This window comes from Patiria miniata, unplaced genomic scaffold (genome assembly GCF_015706575.1).
Source record: "Patiria miniata isolate m_02_andy unplaced genomic scaffold, ASM1570657v1 HiC_scaffold_9, whole genome shotgun sequence".
Classification (NCBI taxonomy): Eukaryota; Metazoa; Echinodermata; class Asteroidea; order Valvatida; family Asterinidae; genus Patiria; species Patiria miniata.
This window is the reverse complement of record NW_024037076.1, coordinates 11,143,899-11,166,949: the sequence shown is the minus strand read 5'-3', so window position 1 is coordinate 11,166,949 and position 23,051 is coordinate 11,143,899. Positions and strand designations below refer to the sequence as shown.

The window sequence follows — 23,051 nt, the reverse complement described above, 5'->3', positions numbered from 1 at the left end:
AAAAAGTACTATCCACCCATGGGGAATGGGAAATACTATTCAACAGTTAGGATAATTTGTGTGCAAATGCATGCTGGTGTGCGCGTTCAGCGTTACGTGTAGCGCGTATTGTTCCAAGAGCCAGCGCTACAGCGTTGGGTTCAAACATTTTCGTGAAAGGGTGGTTTGGAAGAGAGAATCACGTTTTCCTCCAGTTTTGTATTGAAAAAAAAAAAATTCAAATATATCAAATGACAAGGATCTATATGTCAGTTATATAAAACACATATTGAGTGGCTTTAAATTGTGAAATGGGAGAAATCTTATCGCTCGGTAAAATCTGGACTTTTCCAGTTCACTCGGCTTCGCCTCGTGAAATGGAAAAGTCCAGATTTTACCTTGCTATAATATTCCTACCATTCCACGCTAAGCCACTCAATATTTGTATGCTATACTCATTAAAACTCTTAAAATTACTCGCGTCTAATGATGCACCAAATAGGTATTATGTTGGAACACCCATAGTGACTAGTACAACGATTTGACTTCAGAACGCCACACCAAATGAGTAATCTGCAGAGATACTCGCTGGAAATTTACTCATCCAGCGAATCAAAATATTTGGGACGCACTTGGTGAGTAATTTAAAAATGACACACAGATGAGTAATTAGCATTAAATTAAAAAAAAACTTAAAGAAAACGTGTAAACCTGACACCAGAATGACACACAAATGAGTCAAGGTCATTTTACATCAGCCAAGCTTGACACACTTCTAGTGTGTCCATTTATTCGGCCTTTCAAATGCATAACAGACTTAAGATGTATCCTTGCCAACTGCAAGAAAGTAAGAGTGTGTCTGATACATTTGGATATGACATGTCATAAATGAAGTAGCTAGCCAACAACAGTGCATCATTTGTCCCCATTACTTGGAAGCGGTCCTGTTGTTCTGCATGAAACATGTAGTACTCCTCATTTGAAAGAAGGTCCTTCTCTTCCCCTAAGTACAGGACATTTGGCTGCACAGTAGGCTCATTCTATAAAAGAAATGGAAAGGAAAAACAGAATTCTGTCAACATAAATCAAACGACTATATTTGTCACCGTCACAATCATAAACACAATATCAAATTCCTGGTGCATTTGAAAACAGAAATTTTGCTGTCAATGAGAAAAAGGAAGGTGGGGACAATTTTTTTCAAAGTACAGTTTTATGGGGTGCATTCTCAGTTTTTGAAACTGTCATGAATTTATTCATCAGTCTTACATCAGCTCTTAGGGCCTATTTGAGGGTAAGCAAAAAAAAAAAAAAAAAAAAAAAAAAAAAAAAAACCCTACCTTCTGGTCAATAATAGGCCTTCAGAGACTTCTGGATTCTCCTACGAAGAACAAAAGCAAATCAATGTTGCACCATGAAGCAATCTTAAAATCTGCAGGGAAAACAATTATAATTGGTTCCTTAGTATAATTTATGATAAACAATTTCAAGTTTGGGGAATCACATTGATTATACATGGTGCAAAATTGTTGGACCACTCTCCACAACACATTCAAGTATTACGAACACCCAAAGAGTAGATTGCAAATCACCAGCTGCTTCGAACATAATAATAGTGCACTTTGGATTGAACTCTAAAGCACGAGTTACATGAGTAGCCAACTGAATCAGTAAAGGTCATTACAACGACCAACGTCATACTTCATCATGAGATCAAAACAAACCTACGTACTGTGGTGGTGGTGGTGGGGGGGGGGGGGGGGGTCAGAGGTCACAGCTCCCAAATGGCATGGGGATTGCATGCACAAAGGAAAACTGGCCCACGACACTCTTGGGTTCGGCTTGACTGAGTATTTTATTCTCTGTGAAGTGGCGGTCGAAGAGCACCGACCGATGACGGAGGCGGGAGATTAGCATCATGAGAAAGGAAGGAATAAAAATAAAGGGATCATAAGTACAATGTAAGGTGATCTAATGCTGGCACCGGAAAACAATACATCTAATTAAAGGGAGCAATGGACAGGTTATGACGAAAACCCAGCGATGAATTGGAAAATAGTTGGAGCTAAAAGAAACAGTTTTTTCTTCAAAGTCACCCATGTTAACCTACATAATTTCTCTAGTACGAGGGGAGTTCAATAAAGTGCATGTCGAGCGAGAAAATACATGTGTTACTAGTGTCATATTCATAGCACACCAGAAAGGGGCAGATAAAAACACATTACTGACAGAACAAAATCAATATATTTTGTACATTTTTGTAATTAGCACAAAGGACAATTTGGTCACACAATGCAAATTCAGAAAGTACAAAATTCTCTAAGGCAAAAATAAGAAAGGCACAAATATACTTGAGTCTCATATTCATCACAAATAAGGGTGTCTCAGTGCTACACTTCATCTCTTCAGGCATAATTACATGCATAAAGTACATCCAACTCATGGTTAGCGACTTCACTTAATAATGGGGGCGCTATTTAGTAAACACGACCGAGCAATGAATTACAAAAAATCTCGGAAGAGGGCGCTTTTTACCGAGCAAAACCGAGCGATGAATTATCATAAAAACCTCGGAATTTGCTTTAAAAGACTCCAATGTTCCGGTCTGACATATCACCACAATACAGGCCCATCAAAGAATAAATGCAAGACTATCATGTCAGCTTTAGATTCCTGACAAAAATAATAACTAGGAAAGTTACGGCACTTTTTATCACCGAGAGGTCTATATAGCAAGACTACTGGGTCGCCATCTTGGCCAAAGTTCGTAAAATGAAAACTCCCCAATGGCAGGGAAAATGCAACAGTTCGCCCCATCTGCAATATCACAAATATTCCCTGGTCTTTCCGGTTTAAGGACATATGACATATTTAATTCAAAAGAAAAGAAAACTGCAAAAAATGTTACCTGTGAAGTGGCGGTCGAAGAGCACCGACCGATGACGGAGGCGGGAGATTAGCATGACCCGCCTCCGCCCTGCGGTGGCGCCCTTCAAACTCACCGTAAAAGTTCAGGCTATACCTCGGGCGATGCCACCAACGGCTGAGCAACGGTCTACATAGAGGTGACGTTTCTTTATACACAGAAAAAATGGAGAACTAATGCAAGATTGATAATGATGAGGGATCGTCCATGCAATAATTTCAAATCTCAAATATCAGCTCCTTACAGTATGGTAACGTTTCCAATTGAGCAGCAGCAAAACATGGGCGCAAAATTACAAAACAAGTTTAAATTGGAGCTAGTGCTAAAAAGGAGTGAGATAAACAAATAAACCCTTACCTCCAACTGTAACAGAATCTGACAAAAGTTCCCATTTTTATTGACGCTTTTCCCCTCTAATTACTTGCATTTACTTGTTATAGAGCCTAGAATCATGCTACTACAATATACTGTTGAAGGAAGTTTCATTCCATTGTACATGTAGATAAGACATTGTATGTGTTTGGTGAACTGGCCTAGGTACTTGCTGCACACACTGGGTTGTTTATGTGCACAGCCATCTTTGTTATTGTTCAGTACATGTGCATTCTCAAGGAGGCAGCCATGTTTGTTTGGTCATGTGATCAAAGTTACTACATGTAAAACAGTCCAAACATTAAGTGAGAGGTCCTTTTTGATATTGTGATACTTTAGTTTGATTGTAATTTAGTTTTGTTGTTGACTATAGCGACTTTGAGGAAAATTGTGCAACTTTTACTTTTTTCCATAATGCATTGCTTCTTGCACATGGCCTGATTCTCCAACAATGTGCTCAGCAGTTTGCTGCGCTGAGGATGATTTAATCCGCTTTTTTCTGCAACCATCCTAAGATTATTTAGCACACCCACTACTGGCCCACGAGGTAAATATCCTACTTAGTAATATTGGATCAGTTTTACTCTCTTAAATGTAGGATTAAGTTAGAAAATAATGGTTTATTAAGTCATTAAGTAATTGTGTCTTTCATGCATGCATGCTATTTACTAGTATAGTAATGTAAATGTCCATTGTCATTTCTTTAGGTCATATGATATTATGAGTCTCATTGAATAATTCCTTGTGAAGACTAAATTTACCACATTAACCTTCAAATTGTTGGGATCTATACTTATAATTATCATTGTTATTTGCTTGTCAGATCTCACGGTGTTCATCTTTGGAGACAGTTCATTGTCAACATTAAAGTCAGACATGACAGAGACATCAGTACAGATCGTGTCTGCCTTCATTTTGCTTTGGTAGTTGGGTGCAGCTGCAGTGAGATCTCCACGCCACCTAGTCTAGATGTAGAGATTTCTCTAGTGAAGCGTGGAACGGAATCCAGAGAGCTGTCGGCTTGCTTACAGCTAGCCCATGACGAACAGAACGAGGCTAGGCGAGGGACGAGTAGCACAGACGGAATGCAGCAGATTCGAAATTCGAGCACGGGAACAGCATGCAGTACGTGAACCACCGGATCAGCGGATACCCGGTAAGACAGCGACGGAACCAGTCAAGGAGACGAGAGAGCTGATCCACATCGTCATGATTGTCCACAAGAAATGTCAGCCATGTCACCAGGACTAAACGCTAAACGAACTGTACAAGGAACTGTGAGCGGAATCCTTTAAAGAACAGTTGGTCATTGACGATTTCATAACCAAATAATGTTGTGAATGTATTTTATCTGGAACAAACGAATGTAAAGAGTGTACTTTATATTGTTTGGATCAGAGTTTCTAGATAATCTACCCTTGTTCAGCCTTGCATGAAGTCAGCTGTGTAAACATTAATTTCTGCTCTGTGTGATATATTGCTATAGTGTGCGAAAATCATTTGCATTTTGTTGTTCACTGTTGGACATCATTGTTTGCTAATCGATTTCTCCTCATTGCTCAATTTCACCCAATGGTGTAGTGTTGAATGCGTGTGTTGACAAGCTATTATTTTGTATGCATTGCAATTCACTTGAAGCTTGTTACACACAAAACCAATGCCATGTCATTTCATGAAATTGTTGTATGTTCATTTTGCATCAATCATGTGGCATTTGTAATGTAAGCCACATGCTCTTGTCATTTGCGAATTCTATTTCTGCCAAGTACTATTCCTAAGGTCCCAACATGTCGAGTAATGAAGTGGAGGATCAAGCTAAGGAGTTAGAAGAAGGAATAGAAGAATATTCTGCAGCTCTAGAGTCAGTAGATGATCCTGTAGAAAGAGAGAAAATTTTGAAAGATGTCAGCAGCAAGCAGGAAGAACTCTTCAAACTAAGCAAGCCTTCCGAGAGTGAAACCCGGAAAAGCAGCAGAACGAGACACCAAGATGGTGGAGCTTCAAGAAGCAGATAAAGTCAAAAGAGAAGGAAAACTAAAGAAAGTCTTCGCCCAAAATTACGAGTCGTGGAAGGAATGCTGTAAAAATGCAAGACAGAAGTTGAAGGGTTACTGCACAGGCTTTACACTGAATGACATGTCTTCATCGTTACACATCGCACGAGATGAGCTGATCGATGCATATGATGCTTGTCGACAACTTGGGCCCCCTGAACAGGAAATGCGACGCCGGGTCGACACATGCTCGGCTATAACACAACAGCTACTGACGGTTGTCGTCGCCAAAGAAGATGCAGCCACAACTCACATTTTCAGTGAGTTGAGACGGCTTCTGCACACTGATGACAACGCATTAATTTCTCCTCGAAAGCGTCAAGCCAAGTGTCATCTCACTGGTCTGAAAGTTCATCTGCCAGGCGGGCTAAGGCTGCTGCCGAATAAGCAGCCAGAAAGGCAGAAATCAAAGTGCTGGAAGTCAAACAGCAAAAGCAAGCAGAGCTAGATGAACTACAACGGCAACAAGAAGAAATGCAACGACTGCATGACAAGAAAAGGAGAGAAATAGAACGATTGGAAAAGGAAAAGGAGTTGGAGACGGCCCGTGCCCAATTTGAAGTATATGACCAGGAGTGCAAAGGCAGTCGAGAGAAGAGTCACAGCGGTGACTCTCCTGATGAGCCATCCCCTTGGCCAACCGAAGTGAAACACGAAACTCAAAAGAAACAACCAAGTCCAGTCCAAGCATCAGAAGGCGGTGAAGTAGCAGCTCTAGCCCGCAGTCTCTGAGATTGTATGACAATCCATAAGTTGCCTCCCCCAGAACCCAGCGTTTTTACGGGAGATCCCATCCGCTATGTTGAGTGGAAGGCGAGCTTCAAGACACTTATCGAGTCAAAGGCGATCTCCACACCAGAAAGAGTGTATTACCTTAAACGATACCTGGGTGGAGATGCACAGAAGGCTGTGGAAGGTTTCTTCTACAGCACATCAGACGAGAGCTATGAAGGTGCATGGCGTCTACTTGAGGAACGTTACGGACATCCTTTCAAAGTTCAGAAGGCCTTCCGTGATAAATTATCAAGGTGGCAAAAGATTGGCACAAAGGATGCCAACAGTTTGCAGCAGTTTGCAGACTTTCTTAAAGCATGCAAGGACGCCATCCCCCATGTCCCTGCTTTGAAGATACTTGATGATTATGAGGAGAACAGGCGTCTGCTCTCCAAATTGCCAGACTGGGCTGCAGCTCGATGGAATAGACAAGTTACAAAGAAACTTGATGAAACACTCAACTACCCTGGTTTCGAAGAGTTTGTCGAGTTTGTACGCAAGGAGGCCCGGGTAGCATGCAATCTAATCTCATCATTGCATGCAATGAAGGCAACAGACCAATCAGAGACAGAGCAGACACAAGGCAGCAGTAGAAGAGCCAACCGAAGCGGGGGTACAGCACTAACAGTTGGATCAAATGAGGTCAACAAGATGCCCAAGGAAGGCCAGACATCAACCAAGAGCAAGTTCCAATCAAAACCATGCCAGAATTGCAGGAAGACAGATCACCACATCGATAAATGCCCTGGCTTTGGCACTAAATCTTTTACTGAAAGAAGAAAATTCATCCAAGAAAACAGATTGTGCTTTGTGCTGCCTCAAGAAAGGTCACATGTCCAAGGAATGCCGACGAAAACTGACTTGCGATAAGTGCAAGAGAAGGCACCCTACAATCCTGCATGACGATGCACTGATGCGGAGCGATGACTCCAACCACATGGAGAAGTCGCCAAAGGGAGAGAAACCCAAAGAAGTTGCGGTTGTGTCATGTGGCGTCCAGATGGGAAGTGGATGGGGGACTTTAATGATAGTCCCAGTGTGGGTGTCGTGTGTGGATTCTCCTTCAATGGAAGTCTTGACGTATGCCCTACTAGACACTCAGAGCTACTACACATTCATTTTAGACAACACTGTCAGTTCTATTGCGGCGCGTTGTGAGTCAGTACGACTTAAACTTGCTACGATGACTTCGGCGTCCTCCATGATTGATTGCAGTGCAGTCACCAACCTAATAGTCAGAGGTATGCATTCATCTAACAAAATACGAATTCCACGGGCATACACGAGAGGGTTCATCCCAGTCAACAAGTCCACCATCCCGACGACGGACACAGCAAGAAGATGGCCACACCTTGAAAGAATAACCCATGAGATGGCGCCCCTGCAGAACTGCGAGGTTGGAATGCTCATTGGTTACAATTGTCCACAAGCTTTGGCACCATGAGACACAATAGTTGGACAAGATGATGAACCGTATGCTGTCAAGACTGATCTTGGTTGGACCATCGTCGGTTATGATGATCCAAGCGCCAATAGTAATGCCACAAGTGTCTGCCACCGAGTTTCAGCGACGGAGGCCCCATGTATACCTCCTTCAAATGTAATCAGAGCATTAGAAGCCGACTTTTCAGAGAAATGCCATGCAGAGAAAACTGTATTCCAAGAAGATATTCAGTTTCTTAACATCATGGAAACAAGCATTCACCAGACCAGCAGTGGTCACTACACCATGCCACTTCCATTCAGAGATGGCAAGCCAACGCTGCCAAACAACAAGAAGACGGCCATAGTTCGTCTCAATCATCTAAACAGGAAGTTTAGCACCAACCAGAAGTACCATGCTGACTACACAAAGTTCATGGAAGATGTAATAGAGAAAGGTGATGCTGAGAAGGTTGAGAGCCATGGAGAGGAAGGAAGGGTTTGGTACATCCCACATCACGGCGTGTATCACCCTCGGAAGCCTGGGAAGATCAGAGTTGTATTTGACTGTTCAGCGCGACATGCCGGAACTTCTCTGAATGGTCATCTTCTCCCCGGACCTGACCTGATCAACAACTTGACTGGGGTTCTACTTCGATTTAGAGAGCATCCCATAGCCGTCATGTGTGACATTGAGAGGATGTTCCATCAATTCCTTGTGAATGAAGAAGACCGTGACTACTTGCGGTTTCTATGGTGGGAAAATAGCGACCCCAAGCAATGGTCCAGCAGAGTATCGCATGAAAGTGCACCTGTTTGGTGCAGCTTCTTCGCCGGGATGTGCCAACTATGGCTTGAAACATTTGGCCAGTCAGCATGAGAATGAGTTCCCATTAGCAGCAACCTTTGTCAAGAGGAACTTCTACGTCGATGATGGTCTCCAAAGTACTGAAACGGAAGACGAAGCAAAGAGATTGGTGGCGGAGGCCCAAGAGTTATGTGCCAAAGGAGGGCTACGACTACATAAATTCATCTCAACCAGTAGAGAAGTCATGGAGGCCATTCCAGTGGATGAACGTGCCGCTGGAGTGAAGGATGTGGATCTCATAGTCGAGATGATCTCCCCACAGAGAGGGCTCTCGGCATTCAATGGTGTGTAGAGGCAGACATGTTCAACTTCCACATCGAAGCTAAGGATCAGTCACTAACACGTCGGGGAATCCTGTCGACGGTTGCCTCCATCTATGACCCTCTTGGGTTCCTTGCCCCATTTGTACTCATTGGCAAGGGAATTCTTCAGGAAATGTGCCACAGCGGATCGGATTGGGATGATCCACTTCCTGATAAGCTGCACCCACGGTGGGAGAAGTTGAAGGATGACCTTGTAAATCTGAAGCAAATCCAGATACCCAGGTGCTACAAGCCAAATGACTTTGGGAAGGTCATCGCCATGGAGCTCCATCATTTCTGTGATGCCAGTACAAGTGGATATGGCCAGTGTTCATATTTGCGATTCATCGGAGAAGATAAGGTGCATTGCACACTGGTGTCGGGAAAGGCCAGAGTTGCTCCAATCAAAGTTGTCACCATCCCCGCCTCGAGTTGACAGCTGCAGAAGTGTCGGTACAGATAAGCCACATGCTAAAGGAGGAATTAGAGCTAGTCATCGACAGGGAATACTTCTGGACAGACTCTCAAGTCGTCCTTGGATATATATGTAATGAGGCAAGACGGTCCAGAAAATCAGGCAGTACTCAGAGCCCAGTCAGTGGCACTATGTGCCGACGGAAGTGAACCCTGCTGATCATGCCTCAAGAGGAGTCCTTGCCAAAGAATTGGTGGCCTCAAACTGGTCCAGAGGCCCAGAATTCCTGTGGAACAAAGGGATGGTGATTGCAGAAGAGCCAGTCCGTGAATTAAGCGTCGGTGATCCAGAAGTAAAGAGTGTGACGTCCCTGCAAAGTGCTGTTACACCAGAGGTATTTGACTGGGAGGATCGCCTGTCTCGCTTCTCAGATTGGTCAAAGGTATTGGGAGCTGTGGCACGCATAAGACGACTGAATCGTAAAGAAAAAGATAACAGCCTCTCTACCCTGCAAGAACAAAAAGAGGCAGAAAAGCACATCGTAAGATCAGTACAGAGGCAGGCCTTCCCACAGGAAATCCAGTCATTGAGGTACTCAAGCAGAGTGAAGGCAATAAGTAAAATCTGCAGCCTGAATCCATTCCTGGACAATGAAGGCATTCTTAGAGTCGGTGGACGTCTGAGAAATGCAGAAGTTCCAGACAGCATCAAACATCCAGCCATTCAGCCAAAAGATGGGCATTTAACGAGGTTGCTCATCTCGTACGTCCACAACAAAGTTCAACACCAAGGAAGAGGAATGACCTTTAATGAAGTAAGAGCTGGTGGATACTGGATAATCGGAGGAATTAAAGTAGTTGCCACCCACATCCACAGATGCACAACTTGTCGTCGTCTGCGGCGCCCAGTGGAAGAACAGAAGATGGCCGACCTTCCAAAGGATAGAGTAGAGCCTTCCCCACCATTCACATTTTGTGGCATGGACTGCTTTGGACCATTCACCGTCAGGGAAGGCAGGAAGGAGATCAAGAAGTATGGAGTCATATTCACATGCATGTCCTCACGGGCTGTACACATTGAAATGGTAGATGACATGACCACAGATAGCTTCATCAATGCACTTCGATGCTTCATTGCCTTGAGAGGTCCTGTACAGCTGTTGCGTTCTGACCAGGGATCCAATTTTGTCGGAGCAAAGAATGAATTTCGAGAAGCATTGAAGGAACTGGATATGGAGAGAGTTCAAGTTTTCTTGGCAAAGCAGCAATGTCAGTTTGTCATGAACGCTCCACACTCGAGTCATGTTGGTGGCGTGTGGGAGCGTCAAATCAAGACGGTCAGAAGCGTTTTATCATCCATTATCCAGCAGTCTTCAGGTAGAGTTGACGCTGCAACCTTGCGTACATTTCTCTACGAAGTCATGGCTATTGTGAACAGTCGTCCACTCACAACAGTCAATCTTCATGATCCACTCAGCCCTGAACCACTTACACCTAATCACCTTCTCACCATGAAATGTACAGCTGCCTTACCACCTCCTGGAAAATTCGTGAAGGAAGACCTGTACATCAGGAAACGCTGGAGGAGGGTTCAGTATCTGGCTGAACAGTTTTGGGGAAGATGGAGGAAGGAATACCTCTCTTCTTTCACTTCACGTCAAAAGTGGCACACACCAAGACGAAACATCAAGGTGGGAGATGTGGTGCTGCTGAAAGATGAAGAGGCCCCTCGAATGGAATGGCCATTGGCTATTGTGATCGAAACAATAGAAAATGATGACGGCCTTGTCAGGAGAGCCAGAATACGGGTTGGCACTAAGCATCTGGACAAAGAAGGGAGACGAACAGGCAAACCGTCCATTCTTGAGCGACCAATCCAGAAGCTAAATCTCCTGCTTGAGACGAAGTAGATGGATTACCCTTCTGGCGATATCCATCCACTCATCCTGTTCAAGGCGCTTCTAGCGTAAATGCTTAAGGCATATTTTCATCTTTGACAGTTTAATATAAGGACTTTGTATGTCAACCAAAATTGTTCTGTTAGTTTGTAGACGAAAGTAGTTTAGAAATTACCATGATATACTACAGTTGTTGTTTCCAATTGCTAATTTATGTAGTTATAGTATCTTGCCATGTAGTTATATACTTGTAGATCATTGGTAATTTGGTGGGAGTGTGACAGAATCAGACAAAAGTTCCCATTTTTATTGACGCTTTTTCCCTCTAATTACTTGCATTTACTTGTTATAGAGCCTAGAATCATGCTACTACAATATACTGTTGAAGGAAGTTTCATTCCATTGTACATGTAGATAAGACATTGTATGTGTTTGGTGAACTGGCCTAGGTACTTGCTGCACACACTGGGTTGTTTATGTGCACAGCCATCTTTGTTATTGTTCAGTACATGTGCATTCTCAAGGAGGCAGCCATGTTTGTTTGGTCATGTGATCAAAGTAACTACATGTAAAACAGTCCAAACATTAAGTGAGAGGTCCTTTTTGATATTGTGATACTTTAGTTTGATTGTAATTTAGTTTTGTTGTAGACTATAGCGACTTTGAGGAAATTTTTACTTTTCCCATAATGCATTGCTTCTTGCACATGGCCTTATTTCCCCTTCAATGTGCTCAGCAGTTTGCTGCGCTGAGGATGATTTAATCCGCTTTTTTCTGCAACCATCCTAAAGTTATTTAGCACACCCACTACAGGCCCACGAGGTAAATATCCTACTTAGTAATATTTGATCAATTTTTCTCTCTTAAATGTAGGATTAAGTTAGAAAATAATGGTTTATTAAGTCATTAAGTAATTGTGTCTTTTATGCATGCATGTTATTTACTAGTATAGAAATGTAAATGTCCATTGTCATTTCTTTAGGTCATATGATATTGTGAGTCTCATTGAATAATTCCTTGTGAAGACTAAATTTACCACATTAACCTTCAAATTGTTAAAATCTATACTTATGATTATCATTGTTATTTGCTTGTCAGATCTCACGGTGTTCATCTTTGGAGACAGTTCATTGTCAACATTAAAGTCAGACATGACAGAGACATCAGTACAGATCGTGTCCGCCTTCATTTTGCTTTGGTAGTTGGGTGCAGCTACACCAAATGATGGCATCATGGCAGACGCAGGCTATAGGCAGTGCTTGCTGTTCGGCCGATGGCAGCGGGCTGCTGTCTGAAAGTGTAGTGTAGAAGCATCACAAGACTGGTGCATGCGACGCAACATGCATGGGCAGAACGACAACGTGACCACACAACGAAGCGCCTTCGTCTCCTTTCAAGGAAACGTCATGCATATTGAGACATTATACCTTGCACTTGCACACAGCACCCGAGTCTGTACGGTTTTGGTTCGAACGTTGTTACGTCTTCATGTGAGACTATCATAACCGTTAAATTTAGGCGGGAATAGTCGACGCACTTGAATTGTCTGTCCACGCTAAACCTAGGCGTGAGTTATTTGACAACGCAAGTGCATAAGTCTGACACACATTTCAGTCAACCAACGTTGAGTCAACCTACGCTAAACCTAGGCGTGAGTCATTTGACAACTAAAGTGCATAAGACTGACACACTTGCTAGATAAAGAAAATGAGTGAAGTTACACACACTACCAGGTTAGTAGATATTTTTCCATACAAATGTAGGTTTTTTTGACGCACTTATCAAATAACACTGACGCAATTGACAAACTAGAACTATGTGGTTGTGAGTGAACAACCACAGAGCTGTTTCTAACATGTTTTTGATTGTCTATTGCATAGTACAAAAATAATTCAATGATTTTTTTTTTCAAAAATCTGTGACTTTCAAAAGCAATCTGTGACTTTAAAAGCATTTTTAATGATAATTAGGGTCTAAACTTAACACTTCTGGTAACACCATAAGTAAGGGTTACATGACCTTGACATACCAATTTTCATTGATAACACTTCCCTGTCTATATACCTACAATGTTTGAGATTAATCAGTCAAATGGTTCTTCAGTTATAAGACTGTAAACATGCATCATTAAATATTCAGGACGTCATAACGTGAATACAATATACTGCTAATTAATAATAATGCAACATATTTATCCTTTAAGGTTGCTTAATGCTAGGTGTCAACCCCATCGAATTTATAATTCATTAGATATGCTAATAAGGGTCTAAAATTAACACTTCCGGTAATACCGGAGGTAGGGGTGACATGACCTTGACATATCAATGTTCTATCTATAACGCTTCCCTGTCTATCCACCTACCAGGTTTGAGATCAATCGGCCAAATGGTTTTATAGTGATAGGAATGTAAAAAAATTCCTCATTAAATATTCATGACGTCATAACATGACAATAATTAAGGGCACAATAATAATAATGCAACATAATTATCTGTCGATATAGCTTTGTATTAATGTGAAGTTTCAACCCAATCAGAATAATAATTCATGAGATATGATATAGGGGTCTAAAATTACCACTTCCGGGAAAACTGGAAGTGAAGGTCACGTGACCTTGACATATTAATTTTTTTTTATTAATTTTTTTTATCTGTGTAAATATGTTTGTAGTTCTCCATTGAAAATGTATTTTTGTTTTCCTGGAAAATGCATTTTTTTTTAAAGAGGGGGTGAATTGTCACAGTAAAACCACCCTTCTCTTGTATATGTGACTATTTAATAGGTAGTGTGAATAATTCTGGTTTTTTTTAACCCTTGTATAAATATGCATGAGTGGATCAGAGCCCAAACCTAGCCAGCCGTGGTTGACTGATCAAGATAACAATAAGAACACATTCCACACACAATACCTCTAGGAGCATCTTCCATGTACCCACACGCACACAATACACATCCCTGGTATCTCCACTCTGGTAAGGTAGATATTGTGCATATTCATGAGCTTTGGTTTAAATAAGAATGGGGATGAAGTTAAGTTTGAATGAGTGTGAGGAAATGAGACGGTAATTTAGTGGAAGGTTGCTGGAATTTGAAGGGAAAGTGAGGTAGTTGTCTCCATGATTCTGAGCTGTGTACATGTACATGTATTTGCGCCATCACTCTGCTCTGCTGCAGTGATTTTTGATACTTTAGGGTAATTCAGGCTCTAAGATCTTTACATCCAAGCAATCTGGCTTTTGACAATCGCAGTGCAGCCAACATTTAAGATCTTCAGAGTGCTTTTCAAGCAAATTTGTGCTTGAATGTGTTTTTAACTTTGGCGTGAGGGAGACAAGTCAGCAACATCGACCAGCAACCGTAAGTTGAAGATTTAATTGTTTTCATGATTAATTAAAAGAAAAGAAGATATTGTATTCCCTTCATTATAGTTATTGTTGTGAGATTCACCAGGATTGAGGATTGAATCTAGAATTTTGAATTGTTTGAGATAAAGTTGATTGGCTATATATTATGAGGATTGTTGCATACCGGATGTATATATTAGAAGTTGATTTAATTGTGTTAATTTAAGAATTAAAAAAGTCTAAGTAACATGAGATCGAAGTATAGAGTAGTACAGTTGATATCATTTTAGGATTAGCTTTGAAGAACATTTGATTGGTGATTCGGCCTGTATTTTGTATAGTGACTCAAAATTATTGTGAGAGTTTATTAAAATTATAAATTTACAGACGGCCTAATCTGATCCTCTAACTGACGAGGCTAGACGCACGAAGGCGACGCCATAGGCACTGAAGTCAAGCCAGAGGGTTGAAGACAGCTTACAGCAGCAGCATTTCCAGTGTCTATAACCGTGGAGTGGGCGGCGAAAACTACCAGGAAGAAGTCAGTTGTTTTCATGCCTGCATTTATGTAAATGTCTTTTGATAGTAATGTATTAGTGTATTTCGAATTTGTAGTAACGTGAGGACGTGAAACGTCACCAAAAGTTGGATAAAATATTCAATTTAAATTTGTGACTTCGTTCATACAGACCCTGCGGGGAGTGGAGTTACAGAGAACTTAATAATTTGTTATTCAGTGAAGATTAAGGAGTTTGTCTTCATAAATTGTGGAGAAGTTTAATTTAATAGTGTGCAGAAGGTTGTGAATCTTGGGTAGATTCAACCGTTCGTAATAGTGTAATATTGTTTTGTGTTGGATATTTGACCAGTGTGATTGAATCCCGTATTCATTTGTACTTTGGATGTGATAGTCCAACACAGCTGTGATATTTTCTGTTTATATATTTGATTACAATTTACAAGTGGTGCATGTGAGAGTAATTAACTCAAGCTTGAGGTATTGTTGTAAGTAGGAGTGATTTTTAAATTAATACATTAATTCGGAGAACAGAATAATATATGGACATTGTTTTATTTACCATTGTCTTTGAACATTTTAAGAGGAAGGTTAACTGGATCTGACAATCTATAACACTGCCCTGTCTGTATAACTACCAAATTTAAGATCAATCAGTCAAATATTTCTATAGTTATAAGGCTGTATAAATATATGTCACGTGATCCCTGATGAAGTCACGATGACCAAAAGTTTCGGCATACATCTTCAGATGATTGTTAAAAACTATGCCAAGTTTAAAGTTGATCGGATTTAAATTAATTGCCGAAGTGGCTTGTAGAATAAATACGTGTACAAAACCTATAGGACAAGTGGAAAAAGAAACTAGATATGCTGATTGTCAACGGACAATGCAAGCGGCTTTTCCGCCTTTATATATTTTCAAAGGTAATGTTTTTTTTTTTACCATTATGCAAGTTTGAACCATATCAGCCTTCTGGCTCTCTGGATATTCCAGCATAAAATTAACATATTTGTGATGACGTCATCAAACCCATGATGACGTCTTCATGACATTTTGCACAGGACACCTTTTCTTGTAAGTTACTTTATATCTGTAAAGTTTCAATCTAATTTGACTTTCAGTAGTGCCAAAAAACTGCCAAGAAGATTAGCAAAAATTAAATTTTAAAAAATTCATAAAAATCAAAGGATGACGTCATCATGACGTCATTTCATATTTTTGGTACGGATGTCATACTGCACCTTTCCACTAAGTTTCAACATAATCAGAAACTGCCTAATGTATTTTTCAAAAAATCTCAGTTTTACACAAATTTGGCCCAAACAGGAATATTTAGTGCTAACACGTAACCTGCTGCAAAAAGAATTTCAAAAATATCTTGTTTGGCTCAAAAGTTACATGCAAATAAATGTTAAAATCGTAAAAATTGAATTATTCATAAAAATTCAAATGATGACGTCATGATAACGTCATTTAAATTTTCATCTACAACACATCCCAGTCTACCTATGTACCAAGTTAATACCCAATCGAACTTACCGTTCTGAAGATATAGGGCTTTGAAATATGCAACTTTGCAATGACGTAACATGACAAATGATTACGTCATCATGAAGTCACTCATCGGCATACATCTATGCGATACGGACTATGCCTATGCCAACTCCGCATTATGATTTGTTTTTATCAATAATACTCCCTGACTATGCATGAACATATTATTCGTCAAAGTTAGCCGGAAATCGGCTAAAACGGTCACTGTGGACAGGATTTGACCTCGGCAACAAGTTCGCTGCAGGCTGACTGACATACGATATGTACAACGTACGTGCATGTACATGTACATTGTGGACGTCCTGTGCATGTTTTAAAGCAGAGGTAACTGCTTTAATGTCAACCTGAAGTTTTAAGCGTGCGCAGGGCACGTCCGAGTTTGCTTATTGCCTCTAAGCTTTGAAATCTTTTAGACCTACCCTTCAATCGACAATTAAAGTAAAATCTAATATAACAACTGCCATGGTTGATTTTTCAGAAATTTTCAAAGGAAAAAGGGTCTTTTCATTATAAATTCCGGTCTGATGACGTCATACACCTAAAACTTCGCACACGTCCTAAGTGGGTCAAGGTCATCATATACACCAATATTTAGGCGATTCCGACAAACTTCGCCACAGACATCTAATTAAAATACATTTATGAAAATTTTCAACCTGTCGCTAGAGGGCGCTCGAAGATTGCATGACGTCATTGGTAGATGATTTGAAGAATACAATGTACTTTCAGCCAAGAGACTAACACCGTTGAAACCAAGTTCATATCTATTACCACTTTTAAATAATAGGCCACTTCCGTTTTTGGCCTTTTTCGACCGGAAGCAAGGGTCACGTGATTGCACGCACACTGAATGAAATAAAAAACTCACCCTACTCTACCACTTACCGGTGTGGCAGGTAATTCTGTCCCCCCTGGTAAATGTGTCCCCCCGGACACATTTACCGGCTCTTGACCCGGTAAATGTGTCCGGGGGGACACATTTACCTAGATAGATCTGTCCCCCTCCCTGGTAAATATGTCCCCCTGCCCAACGTTGAAAGTGTCCCCCTGGTAAATGTGTCCCCGTGCATGCGTGCGGTGATACGAGTCGTGTTCGTGAGCGCGCATCGCCGCAAACATGCTGCAAGATTTGTGGCAGCGTTTATCGCATGTGTAAAATGTGTATCCCGCTACACGAAGGAAATTCATCCAATGAGAAATTTCGTTACGCGCTACGGTGGGAACGCAGACCAATCCAAGTAGGCGTTATGTCAATGAGGCGTCCACCCGGCGTAGAATAGGGCTACTGTAGTGCACGACCTTGCTGTAATTTCACCGTACTCGAGTCCGAGTCGATCGAAACATAATTGTTCACATTTCACAAAGAGACAAAGTTAATTTGATTCATCTTTATGAAGGGCAGACTAAAAAGTAAAAAATGTATAGCTTGTATGAATTCATTAAAACAATATAGGGAATTACTTGCCTTCTGCGTTGGAAAACTAGGGGGAAAAAAACCTGAAGGGGGACAGAATTACCTGAAGGGGGACAGAATTAACGGGCCGGGGAGGACACTTTTACCTAGGTAATTCTGTCACCCCGGACACTTTTAACGGGGGACAGAATTACCGTCTACACCGGCAACAGAATGCCTCGGAAGCGTACGGTTGATTTCTTATGCATTTTTCAATATTAAAAAGTGTCACAATTTAATTGCCTATAAAAAAACACCGGATGACGTCATCATGACGTCATCATTACACAATGTTTTTTGAATTAGGGTCTTTGCTTGGACAAAAAGTGGTGTAAATGAATTACTGGCAAAGAGTCGAAAATGCCCTTTGAAAATCGACAATTTGTTTAAATTTCTGTGAACAAAGTCTATGGGAAAAATTAAATATTTAAAATTCTATAATAAATCGCGTGATGACGTCAGCATGACGTTATGATTCGGCATACATCTGCAGGTGATGTTCTAAGTATGTGCCAGGTTTGAAGGAAATCGGAATTGTTTTAAGGCCAAAAGTGTCGTGTAGAAAAACTTGTACAAAGTCTATGGGATTTTGTGCAAAAAAGAAGTGGAAGAAGAGGAAGAAAGAAAAACTAGAAATCTATGTCTGTTTGCAACAGAACATAGGGCTTTTCCGCATTATGATTTGTTTTTATCAGTTATAATTATGTCCCTGACTATGCATGAACATAAAATCTGTCAAAGTTAGCCGAAAATCGGCTAAAACGGTCACTGTGGACAGAATTTAACCTCGGCAACACGTGCGCCGCGGGCTGACTGACATACGATATGTACATGTGCATGTACGTGTACATTGTGGACGTCCTGTGCATGTTTTAAAGCAGAGGTGTTGTCAACCTGAAGTTTTAAGCGTGCGCAGGGCATGTCTGAGTTCGCTTATTGCCTCGAAGGTTTGAAATGTTTTAGACCTACCCGTAAATGGACAATTAAAGTAAAAACTAATATAAAAACTGCCATGGTTGATTTTTCAGGAATTTTCAAAGGAAAACGGGTATTTTCATTATAACTTCCGGTCTGATGACGTCATACGCCTACAACTTCGCACACGTCTTAAATGGGTCAAGGTTATTATATACACCAATATTTAGGCGATTCCGCACAGACATCTATTCAAAATACATTTTTAAATATTTTCAACCTGTCGCTAGAGGGCGCTCGAAGAATGCACGACGTCATCGGTAGATGATTTGAAGAAAACTATCAGCCAATAGACTAAAACCGTTAAAAGCAAGTTCATATCTATTACCACTTTTAAATAATAAGCCACTTCCGGTTTTGGCCTTTTTCGACCGGAAACAAGGGTCACGTGATTTCACGCACACTGAATAAAATAAAGAGCTCAACCTACTCTACCACTTGCCGGCAACAGAATGCTACGGACGCGTACGGTGTACTTCTTATGCATTTTTAAATATTAAACGTGTCACAATTTAATTGCCCATAAATAAACACCGGATGACGTCATCAGACGTCATCATTACACAATGTTGTTTGAATTAGGGTCTTTGCTTGGACAAAGATTTGTGTAAATGAATTACTGACAAAGAGTCAAAATGCCCTTTGAAAATCGACAATTTTTTTTAAATTTCTGTGTACAAAGTCTATGGGAAAAATTAAATATTCAAAAATCTGTAATAAATTAGTCTATGACGTCATCATGACTTCGCTCGTCCGCATACATATATGCTGTATGGACTATGCCTATGCAAATTTTGAATGATATGCAACAAAGTTTAATGGCAAAAGTGGCGTGTAGAATAAACGTGTACAAAGTCAATGGGCTTTTGGGGGAAAAAAAAAGGAAGAAGAAAGAAAAAAAATCTGAACAAAAAGAAAGGCTTTTTCCGCAACTATGCGGAAAAGCCAAAAACAGAACAAAAGGAAAGGCTTTTCCGCAAAAGTTGCGAAAAAGCCAAAAAAATGTGAACACAAAGAAAGTAAGGCTTTTTCGCAAATTGCGAAAAAGCCAAAAAAAGGAAAAAAAAAACTTTAACGAAAACAAAAGCTGTTCCCAATTGAAATTGGGAACAGCTAATAACACTGACGCACTCGCTTCTTGAACGATACTTCTTTACCACCAAGAAATCAAAATACACACAAGGGCGAGTCAGATGATCAACATATGATGCGTATTAACCTGATAGACACACCTCTTTCTGCTAAAATACACACTTTAAGCCTGCCACCGTTTTGTGTGTGTAATGTCTTGGTCAGACTTTAGATTACAGGCTTTTGTTACCACGATTCGTGTGAAGAAAGACTAACATTAATTAATTACGTAATTTTGCATTTTCTTGTATTTTTTGGAGTAGGATTTAACCCAGAACGGTGAATTATTAACTCACCTGATATTGTTGCAGAAATCTTGACGTCGTGCTCCCCAAGTGACTTTGACTGTGGTCATCACTCTGTCTGCATCCCTGACATTTGGAAATGTGACGGCCGAGTTGATTGCTTGTTAGTTGCAGAGGGTGACGAGCATAACTGTGGTAAATAATTCATTTGATATTGATCATGTCTTGAGCAAAATTTTATTAATGTTTGTCAAACATAAGAATATGTGTTATCTAGTTAGCTGGTTCTTGGTTAGCACTTAACTTGGTGGTATTTTGGTTAATGTATATTGTGTTATGAAAAGAAATTCTTATGTAGGCAAATTTAGTCAATCAATTGGAATTCTTTTAAATGACCTGTGTGTGAATATTTTGTCAAAAGCCTCTGTATTGAATAAAAGAATGCGATATGCCCCATTAATTTTCAAAATAATATATTCTAATAATTAAAAAATGTAAATATACCAACGGAGTCTTTCAAACTACTTAAAGACCTGTATTTCGATTTCTATAGATAACGATCGTGTTCTGTTCCTTGGGGCAATGGAAACAGCCGAGCTTGGGTCTACAGGCTATCCCTCCTCGTATCCATATAACATTGAGATTACATGGATCATCCACACCGAAGAAGACCGCAAGATTCGCGTCCGTTTCTCCGAATTCCAAACCGAGCATCTGACTGACTTTGTCCAGGCAGGAGACGGCAACAGGAGCACAGACAACGCCTTCTTCCGATGGAGTTGGCACAAGCTTCCGCCTGATCTACTGTCCAGTGGTTCGGTGATGTGGCTTACTTTCAAATCAGATGGCAGTAACAATGCACGCGGTTTTTTGTTGTCTGTTGACAGCGTGCCAGCTACAGGTATTGCAAGCATCTACCTGGCATTATTTCATGGCTCATTTCCACAATTCTATGCAGAAAGGTGCCTGTGCTGTTGTGCAAGGCGTTTTGTCACTCATTGCATCTCTCCACCCAACAAGTAAATCGGTACATGTGAGGGCAGAGATGGTTATTGTGATTGAATTAGCTCCCTTACGTCAAGGGAATGTACAACATTTGTTTTTGCTGCAATTTTAAGAAATTATTGGATTTGGAGGATGAGTATGTTATAGCAAATATTGTTACACTGACTTGTTTCACGTTTTGGGTTCGTAGATGCTGCAAAAACCTAGAAAACCAATCATGTTCTTTTAGTCTGGTTCCCTCACCCCACTTAAGATGAAACGGTGCAATTTATAGACTTTGGGGAATTATAAGGTCAGAGAATCAGTCTAGCTGGCTTGTACCTTTCACAGGTGGGTAATCATTTGCAAAGAAAATGCATATGAACTAAATATGAAAAAATAGGAGCACTTTTTGAAAAAAACAAAATTAGTTTTTTTCAACGCTGGTCGGCCGACTAGCATTGGAAAAATTCAGTTTTTCTTGAAAATGTCAGCACACCAAGAGCCACAACTTTACAGAATGATTTAGACAGTCATTCCCTAACAATCCAGTATACGGTATTTTGTGATAATTTGATCATTTTGTGTTTTGATGTTTGCAAAATTATTGTATCTTCCCTTTAAGTCCCAAGTACCAGAGACTGGATTATGAGTGAATGACTTGAGAATACTGTTTCAATTACGACTTTGTTTACAAGAACAGAATCAAGTTGAAATATTGATCAGGTTACTCCTGGACAACAATGTCATACTAATACCAATAATTTTAGAAGCAACATGTGAAAGAAAATCTCTCCACACGAGCAAGCCACATACAGGCTGCATCAAGCTATGTACTCCCAGGAAGCTCATATGGTATTTAGAATGTTCCATTGGCACAATGAGCAGGGGTAATTATGATGTAGCGTCTTGAGCACCACTCCGGGTGGATACATGCGCTTTGTAAATACGCACTATTATTATTATTCGATTGACTGATTTTTTTTTGTCTTCTCTGGTCGTACAGAGGAATTGACGTGTTCTCCTGACGAGTTTGACTGTGGGCATTCAGTCTGCATAAGTAATTCTTCGAAGTGTGACGCAGTAACTGATTGTTTGGATGGAAGTGATGAATTCGATTGTGACAGTAAGAACATAATTACCATGCTGTTAAGGAAAAATATTAATAGTTATCCCGCGAGCACGAGTGGAACACGGAATTATGTAGTGCGTCTGTGTCCCACATACCTCGAGGCCGAAGACCGAGTGGTATGTGGAACAAAGACGCACTACATTGTCCGTGTTCCACGAGTGCGAGCATGTTAACGAATTTATCTTCAAGCAAACTTGACGCACTCAAAAGATTTTCAGCGGTTATCCTATTACACGTGCGTGTAATGGCGTGCGCAACTTGGAATGGCGCAATACACAGAGTGCGGTATGAACCGTGGCCGTGCGGAATGATTATATGTAGCACGGTTTGTTGACATGGATCGACCAATCAGGATCGAGGATTCAAGTTTACTTGAAGGCAATACTGCATATCATTGTTACACAACTTACCAATTACATTTTTAACGCATTTTTGGGTCAACACAATTGTGCGAACAAAATATATGATAACAAAGATGAAAGTAAGAAAGTGTGAAAGTTTAATGAACTAGCCAGTTTGTTTGTCCATTTAATCTGGCACTTTGCTAATATGGTGTTTTGTGTGGTGGCTTTAAAGGGACATCGCGCATATAAATTTAATTTAATCTGGCACTTTGCTAATATGGTGTTTTGTATGGTGGCTTTAAAGGGACATCGCACATATAAATTGACGCAAATATTGACGCCAATATTCACGACATGGA

The 23,051-nt window shown here is 40.6% G+C and overlaps 3 protein-coding genes and 2 long non-coding RNA genes across 5 annotated transcripts; all 5 read left to right on the top strand.

Annotated features, from left to right (window-relative positions):
* Positions 1-3,673: 3,673 nt before the first annotated feature.
* Positions 3,674-4,171, top strand: LOC119721039. Its single transcript, XR_005270138.1, has 2 exons — positions 3,674-3,824; positions 4,101-4,171. It is a non-coding gene; the product is annotated as an uncharacterized LOC119721039 (long non-coding RNA).
* Positions 4,172-6,069: 1,898 nt separating this feature from the next.
* On the top strand, positions 6,070-6,975 carry LOC119720858. The gene has a single exon (XM_038190723.1). The coding sequence runs from the start codon at positions 6,070-6,072 to the stop codon at positions 6,973-6,975; it is 906 nt and encodes a 301-aa protein (XP_038046651.1).
* A 1,720-nt stretch (positions 6,976-8,695) lies between these two features.
* On the top strand, positions 8,696-9,133 carry LOC119720475. Its single transcript, XM_038190147.1, has one exon. The coding sequence runs from the start codon at positions 8,696-8,698 to the stop codon at positions 9,131-9,133; it is 438 nt and encodes a 145-aa protein (XP_038046075.1).
* A 280-nt stretch (positions 9,134-9,413) lies between these two features.
* Positions 9,414-11,021, top strand: LOC119720474. The gene has a single exon (XM_038190146.1). It carries the CDS (start codon positions 9,414-9,416, stop codon positions 11,019-11,021), a length of 1,608 nt encoding a protein of 535 aa, XP_038046074.1.
* A 779-nt stretch (positions 11,022-11,800) lies between these two features.
* Positions 11,801-12,178, top strand: LOC119719887. Its single transcript, XR_005270012.1, has 2 exons — positions 11,801-11,831; positions 12,108-12,178. It is a non-coding gene; the product is annotated as an uncharacterized LOC119719887 (long non-coding RNA).
* The last annotated feature ends 10,873 nt before the right edge of the window (positions 12,179-23,051 follow it).

Coding starts and splice junctions, on each gene's coding strand:
- LOC119720858 (XM_038190723.1), top strand. CDS start 6,070: ATGACAATCCATAAGTTGCCTCCCCCAGAACCCAGCGTTTTTACGGGA.
- LOC119720475 (XM_038190147.1), top strand. CDS start 8,696: ATGTTCAACTTCCACATCGAAGCTAAGGATCAGTCACTAACACGTCGG.
- LOC119720474 (XM_038190146.1), top strand. CDS start 9,414: ATGGTGATTGCAGAAGAGCCAGTCCGTGAATTAAGCGTCGGTGATCCA.